Below are 8,277 nucleotides of genomic sequence, written 5' to 3' on the forward strand. Positions count from 1 at the left end.
GATACTTAGAATTAAAATAAGTTCCATAATTTACATATTTTATTCATTTCATAGTTCAAGTGTCCAAATCGCACATTTGAGGCCTAAATTGAGTGAGTTAGTTCCAACACATCCGCAAGGTCAATGTGGAAGTTTCAGAACTCACAGTGTCTCAAAATTCATCCCGATTTGAAAGTTGGACACTTAAAACCAAAGTTAGACACTTAAAACTCTATCACTTGTTAACTAGTAATAATTTTTTGTATTTCAAATAATTTTTACTTATATAGTTGTGAAGTTTTTTATTCATTTTTTGTTATGTGGACTAGCTAATTAGGTCATGCGTGTTAGTTGCGACTCGAGCATTGTCGAGTAGAACTCGAAGCCTTCGTCAGTTCAGTCGTCTCTCGTCGGCCTCAAGCGCTGCAGCAGCAGCCCTGCAAGGCAGAACCAGAGCACCAGGCGGCGGCGGATGCTCTACAAGTCTCCTCAACCCCACTGGGTAGACCCAACAACTCATCCGGCTGCCGAGGGAATTCTGATGAATCGTGAAGTTGTAGAGCAATCCCCGGCGCCTCTCGCCTCGCGTCGTGGTGTTCGTGGACAGAGAAGAGTGGGCGGACGCCGGCACATGATCGTTTTGCTGGGATTTCGTCAACGACCTCAAGTTCTACTCGGCGATGCTCTAGTCGCTGGACGCGACCGGCGGCGGAGGACGAGAATGGGTGCGGAGGATGGAGACGACATGGAAGTGCACATAAATAAAGTCCCATCCAAACTTTTCTCAAATATTTTAAATAAAATTAAAATTAATTTCAGAAAAAACTCTTGAAAACAAAAGTTTTGTACAGATTATTTTGATCCAGTTTTGGTGCCGGACTCACCTGAAGGCATCCATCTGTACAGTTGTTGCTGTCTTCCTAAATCATTATTTTGGCTTGTAAGCCATATATATATATACTGCCTATCTTTATTCATGTTATACTTTCTCTATGTTTATCTTCTTCTTCTTTTTTTTTTTTTCAAAAAATGCAAATGTCGAATTACCGATTGTTTAGATCCCATTGAAATCTAGAAAATATATTTTAAAAAAAGAATTCGTCTTTCATATTGAATTATTAAAAAAATGGAAAGAAAACAAAATATATAGGAAATTAACAGATAAAATTTTAATTTTATACACAATTAGTATTTGATTTTTAATTTTTAATTTTTAATTATGTTGAAATAAATTTTATTTTAATAATATTTAATATCGAGAGAAAATATACGGAAAAAATTTGCTTCCTTCTTATGTCTATATATTAAGACTCAAGCTCTAATTTAGCTATATATATATATATATATATATATATATATATGTATATTTGAGATTTTACCGTTGTCCTAATATGTTTAAATAAATATTAGATGAAAGCGGTTGACGTCGCGAGTGGGATGGACGACGATGAGCTGCTGTTTAGGAGTGATGATCATCAACCCAAAGAAGACTGAAATTTATTTATGCTTGACAATCCGAGATCTAATTTAGAGTACTTCATGGTTTCCACTTCTTCCTCTATCGCCGAGACGATCCACTGGAATGTTTCCAATAATTCTCTACTGGTAATATATGTATTCTTCTTTTGCTATCATTTATTCCCAAAAAAATTAATTCCTCTACGTTTCTCCTTAATTAATTATTTTGTGACAATTATCGTTGTTCTTTCATTTGGTGAATTTGATCAATTCTACTTATTTGATTGATTATTGGTTTTAGCAATTCTGATTTTTTTTTTAATGAATTACATATAATTCCTGCAGCATATCGTTATTAATGTAATGTATTGGGTTTTTAATGAATTACATCTTACTTAATTGAATTAAAAAAAAAAAAAAAACAAGAGGAATTAAAAGGCAAAAATTTTCGTCCCAAAGTCACCCCTAACAGAACATGGAAATTACGAAACTGACATTGCAAACCCTAAACGCTCGAGCTGGTTCAACTCCAAGAAAAAGCTGGTAGCAATTTTCCGGCACATGCTATTTTATTGATTTTTTTTTTTCATTTCCTTTGGCTGATTTCTTGGGATTTTCCAACGTACGTAAAATTAGCTTTTATATTTAATTTTCTTTTTTCACCACTTTTCTCTACCATCATGCTTTTAATTATTTATTGAACAATGGATTATTTATTCTAAAAAATGATATCCCTATGATGCGTGCATGTCGTGATTTTCATAAGGTACAGAGGATGGATAATTCGAAAAAGAAGAAAACGGCAGGTTGAAGAAAGGTGGCGATGAAGAAGATTGAAGATAAAAGGAAGCGCCAAGTTACGTTTTCAAAGCGTCGACAAGGCCTCTTTAAGGTTGCGAGTGAGGTATGTGTACTCTGCGACGTGGAGATCGCCATTGTTGTCAAGTCTCCTGGCAACAACTTCTTCTGCTTCGGCCATCCCAGCTTGGACTCCGTCATCGATAGCTACCTCGCCGGCCAAGGCTCTTCAGTAGTCGAGGGTTCTCCTCCGCCAGCATGTGATGGCAACGGAGGGTCTTGATGGGAGCAGCCTATTGATGCAATGACATTGGAAGAGTTAGAGGAATTTAAAGCCGAGTTGGAGTAATTTCAAGTTGAGTTGAAGAATTTGAAACAAGAAGCTTCGGACATATAAATTCACTTCTGATAGATGTTGATGTATAAATATATATATATTTTTTCTTTTTTCTTGTAGGGTTCACTGATGAGACAAGACTTTTTGCATTAAATCCATATAAAATCACTTTAGGGTTGACTGATGAGTTAAACCGTAACAAAATTTGTTTTTTAACCACATACAATGAGTGCATCCATATGGCTACATGTGATTCATAATTATAACATTCATTCCTTATCACTTAAGATTTTTCTTTCCATTTAAAAAAACAAAAATTCTTTCCATTTTTTTTTTTTTTTAAATTTGGTCATTTAGTAGTAGAAAATATTTTTATTTTTAAAAATTCTAAAAATTTAATTTATTTTTATAATCTTTTAAGATTCTTATTGAAAGAGTAAATAGGAAAGAGTTTATTTAAATGTGCAAAATTGAAAACACTATTTGCTACAACTAAACATGACCCCAATTCTCTAGGTAGTCATGCATATTTTTTTTCCCCTAACTCTTTTTTTGTCACCATTTTTATTGGAGGCTTATCCCCAAGGAGAAGAACTAGGACAGATTCTAGGCAGAAGCATGGTAGAATTACAACTTCATAGGACAATAATTCAACCATAAAATGCAGATCAAAACAAAATGGAAGCAGTTTTGTTGAAGGATTTTGATTTGAAATTCATATATCAGTGGATAATTAATTTCAAATCCATGTATTTGATGTGTTAAAATACACAATAAATTGCTTGACAAATTCAAATCCGCTATAAAAACTAAAGCCAAACATAGTTGGACTCCAAATTCAAATGCATTGCCTCAATTTCACGTTCGCAAACAGACAAATGTGATCCTGACATTAACAAAAGCCAAGATCAAGGCTTTCGCTTTTGAGGTTGGAGACTTGGAGGCTTTCACATCGATTTGTAGACTGCAGAGATGGCCATCGCTGACCTATCCGAGTTGGGACTGGGGAGGGAGGTTGATCCGCAGCCGGAGGGTGGCAACGGCGGCAGCCCTCGAGCCTCTGGAAAAGTCCAAGATCAAGGCTTTTGCCTGCGAGGTTGGAGACTTGGAGGCTTTCACTTCGAATTGCAGACTGCAGCGATGGTCGTCGCTGGCCTGGCCGAGTGGGGACCAGAGAGGGAGGCAGAGCCGCAGGGCGGCAGCGGCGCAGCTCAAAGGCAGAGCAGCACTCGCGGAGGGGATCGGGTGAGAGCTTGAGATTGAGAAATGAGAAGAAGAAACCCTAGATTCACTTATATTAAGACCAATCATATGTTCATACATACTAATTATATTAATTTATATATAAATCAAACTTTAGGTTAAGTTATATTTATGAAACCGAAACAAAAAAATTCACATTTTCTGGAAACAAAATGGAAATCGAATATCAAAAATCAAGCTGCTTGTGATTTCGATTCGATTTTGGTCCAATTTTTGGTAATTTTTGGTTAGAATCTAAAGGATATATCAAAAGGTTAGAACGGAACACCTCCCACTCACTTTGCAGAAGGGTGTTTCCAAGAAGAACCATGCGCTTTCCTTTTTTTTTAAAAAAAAATAAATAAAAAAATTAAGGAAATAAAAATTTAAGTCACCGAAGGAATCTGTTTCCCTCTCTCTCTCTCTCTCTCTCTCTCGTCACTCCCAAACGCTTGATTCCTATATATACACGGACGCTCACTATATCTATAGACCACACCTTCTTACGTTTCATGTTGAACAGCTCCGCCGGTTTCCCGACTCTTCCAAGCATGGAAGCATTCCATACGTGCTCGTCCTCGACGTCTTCTTCCGATTCTTCTTCGTCGGAGTCGTCGTTGGCCGCCAGCGACGGCAGCGGGAAGAGGGTCAGGCCGAGCGACAAGCCGGAGAAGATCAAAAGCCTGTGGAGCGCAGAGGAAGACAAGGTGCTGACCCGCCTGGTGGAGCGCTACGGCCCCCGCAACTGGTCCCTCATCAGCTGCTACATCGCCGGCCGCTCGGGAAAGTGCTTCCGCCTCCGCTGGTGCAACCAGCTCAGCCCCGCCGTGGAGCACCGCCCCTTCTTCGCCGCCGAGGACGAGACCATCCTCGCCGCCCACGCCCACTACGGCAACCGCTGGGCCACCATTGCCTGCCTCCTCCCCGGCCGCGGCAATGCCGTCAAGAACCACTGCAACTCCACTCTCAAGCGCCGCCTCCGGGCTAGCCGCTCGCCGCCAGTAGCCGCCGCCGATGACGACGGTGTGATGGCGATGATGATGGGTAGGAGTAATCTAATTGATCATACGGTCCGAGGGCCTGTCTCGGTTAACGTTCCCCCCTCTTCCATGCCGACGGAACCCGACCTAGAGACGACGCTGTCGCTGGCACCGCCGGGGGCGGGGAGCGAGATGACGGAGCGGCGGTCGGAGAGCTTGCCGGCGGGTTTCTGGGATGCGATGAGGGATATAATTGCGAGGGAGGTGAGGCAGTATGTGACGTCCACGCTCTCGGAGCCCTAATCTTAAGCCTCTCTATGTTTTAAGGTGGCTCTCTTTTTTGGAAAAGCAGTGTTTGTGCAATGATATATGCCCTTTTCCACTAATTGTTTGATCAAATATTTGCCAAAAGATTAAATAAAAATAAAATTTAGAGTTTGAATTTGAATGTTTGTTAATTTGATTGAGTTGGAAATGTTAGCATTAAAGGAGTCTATAAGTAGACATTGATACACATGAGTGAGCATCAACTCGATTTAAAAGCTTAAGACTATTGGGTTTTAAGTTTAACTATGCGTATAAGTACCTATCATTCACTCAATTTCTTTAATGTAAGACAAATTCACAAGTAGAATTCTCAACAATATGTGCGACAGTAATGACGAATAGTACGGAAAAATAAAGAGATTAAGCAACACGAAAAAAAAAAAAATGCCACCAAGTCTACATTTATCGTATCAAATCTACTATACTATAAACTTACCAGAAAATGTTCCCAAGTTTATCAAATAAAAAAACCATAAACTTTCAACCCCAAAATAATCAGCTAGCAAAAATATCTCGGTTTAAACAAATGATGAATTCTACAGCACCAGCACCTAAAAATCATAGAACAGAAGCAATCAAACTTTCATTAACACTATATTTAACCACTAGCATTAATAAACTCAAAGTAGGATATCTGTTAAAAGAAATTTGAATTCCTAAATAATAAAATATAAAAACTAAACTTCCACCAACAGTATATTTAGAATAATATTCAAAGCAACACTAGGTTAAGACAGACCCACACAATGGCGGTAAGTTGTTTAAGCACATGGTACAAAACAGGCTGTCGGACATTTAGTCTTAACTGTGTACATGCCTACAGTTCTCAAGGATATAAAAAACATGGATTTGTAATTTGAAGAAAATTATTGCATGCTAAAGTAGACCTACAAGTATTCACTGAGTTTTTTTCCCGATTAATCTTTTTAATATATATATATATATATATATATATATTAAATAATACTTTTTTTGGAAAAATAATTTTCAGAATGACTCTAACGTAATCTCGCTACTTGATCTAGCGAAATTTAAACAAATCTCGCTAGATTGAGTAGTAAGATTTGCCACGTGTCACGCCCAAGATAACTATAGGCAAATCTCGCTACTTGGTTTAGCGAGATTTTCCTTGACACGCGTTTAGATCAGATTGAACTGCTATTTAAATCTCGCTACTTGGTGTAACGAGATTTGTTTAAATCTCACTACACCAAGTAGCGAAATTTGTTGTGCATATGAAATAATATTTGCGAAGGGGGCAGCCGTCGGTACCGTCTAAAGAAAAAGAAAAAGAAACAGGAAAAAAAAAAAGTAACTAGAATGACCATCTCTTCATTCCACAGGTCGAGGATCTCGTGAAAGAAATTATGGAAATTTTAACTCCAAAGGAGGTGGCAGAGGCGGAAGAGGTTCCACTAGAGGAGGACGAAATCAACAAAACTATATCCCATAAGGCAGAGGACAAGGAAGAAGAGGAGGATACAATAATTGCCCGAATGTAGACAAAAGAAACATTCAATGCTACAACTATCATAAGTACGTACATTATAGCAATGAGTGTTGGGGATGACAACAAGAAAAGGTTAGCGAGGAGGCTAACTTTGCCGAAATTGAACATGCAGATGGAGAGTCATTAATACTGAAGGCACACGATTTAACTCCCCAGGACCAAAGTGTTTGGTACCTTGATTCTGGAGCCAGCAATCATATGACTGGTAGAAAGAACTTATTCTTTGAACTTGATGAGAAAGTTCAGGGGGAGATCTCTTTTGGCGATAATTCTAAAATCCCAGTCCGAGGAAGAGGAGATGTTTTGATCAAACAGAAGTCTGGAGATCATGCTTACATCTCCAATGTCTATTATGTGCCAGATATGACGACTAACATTTTGAGTCTCGGACAGCTTGTCGAGAAAGGGTACCGAATTAGCCTTAGTAATAAACAGATGGTGATTACAGATGCTCAAGGAAAGCTTGTTACTCGAGTTTAAATGACAAAGAATTGAATGTTTTTGCTCGCCATCCAACATGATACGCCAAGGTGTTTGAGCGCTATTATTAGAGACAAAGACTGGCTATGGCATCTAAGGTATGGACATCTGAATTTTGAAAGTTTGAAACAATTGGGAAGCAAGAAGATGGTGAAAGGCTTACCAAATATCCACCATCCAAATGTAATATGTGAAAGCTGTATTCTGAGCAAGCAACACAGAAACAGCTTTGGAAAACAAGCCTATTAGAGATCTACCATGCCACTCCAGCTAATACACACAGACGTGTGTGGTCCACTAAAACCATTTTCGAATGGACAAAATCGATGCTTCCTAACCTCCATCGATGACTAGAGTAGGAAGACCTGGGTTTACTTCCTGAAAAAGAAGTCAGAGGTGTTCGACAAGTTCAAAGAGTTCAAACCTCTTGTAGAGAAACAAAGTGGCTACCGCATCAAGTCACTCCGATCAGACCAAAGAGGAGAGTACAAAGACGAAGCTTTCCTGGAATCCCTTTGGCAACAAGGGATTCAAACACAGTTCACACCGACCTACACTCCCCAGTTGAATGGTGTAGCTGAAAGGAAGAACCACACAATCCTTAACATGGCCAGGAGCATATTAAAGGATAAGAATGTGCCCAAGAGTTTTTGGGCAGAAGCAGTGTCATGTGCAGTCTATCTGATCAATCAGTGTCCTACGAAGAGTTTCGATACAAAGATACCACATGAAGCCTGGAGTACTCACAAGCCCAGTGTGAGTCATCTTAGGGTGTTTGGCTCCATAGCTTACACCAAGATCTCAGAAGTAAGAAGGAAAAAACTGGATGATAAAGGAGAGAAGTGTATCCTTGTTGGATACGGTGATAGCACCATGGGATATCGACTCTACAATCCCATCAACAAGAAAGTCTTTCATAGTCGGAATGTCATTTTTGAAGAAAATGAATCCTAGAAATGGGACCACGCTGAATGTTCCAAACATGGGGAATTGACACTTGAAGGAGAAGAACCTACATAGACAAGAGAAGTGGCTATCGAGTCACAAGTTCTTGAGCTGCAGACACCTCCACATGGTTCACCACAGAGGAATGATGCTCCATCACCAATAGAGCGTGACATTTCAGACATGAGACCTAGAGGAGCTCGAAATCTAGCTGACCTGTA

The 8,277-nt window shown here is 39.2% G+C and overlaps 1 protein-coding gene across 1 annotated transcript; it reads left to right on the forward strand.

Annotated features, from left to right (window-relative positions):
* Nucleotides 1–4,352: 4,352 nt before the first annotated feature.
* LOC131145458 (transcription factor MYB44-like) lies at nucleotides 4,353–5,140 on the forward strand. The gene has a single exon (XM_058094544.1). The coding sequence runs from the start codon at nucleotides 4,366–4,368 to the stop codon at nucleotides 5,095–5,097; it is 732 nt and encodes a 243-aa protein (XP_057950527.1). The 5' UTR covers nucleotides 4,353–4,365; the 3' UTR covers nucleotides 5,098–5,140.
* Nucleotides 5,141–8,277: the final 3,137 nt, after the last annotated feature.

Source organism: Malania oleifera, chromosome 13 (assembly GCF_029873635.1).
Source record: "Malania oleifera isolate guangnan ecotype guangnan chromosome 13, ASM2987363v1, whole genome shotgun sequence".
NCBI lineage: Eukaryota > Viridiplantae > Streptophyta > Magnoliopsida > Santalales > Ximeniaceae > Malania > Malania oleifera.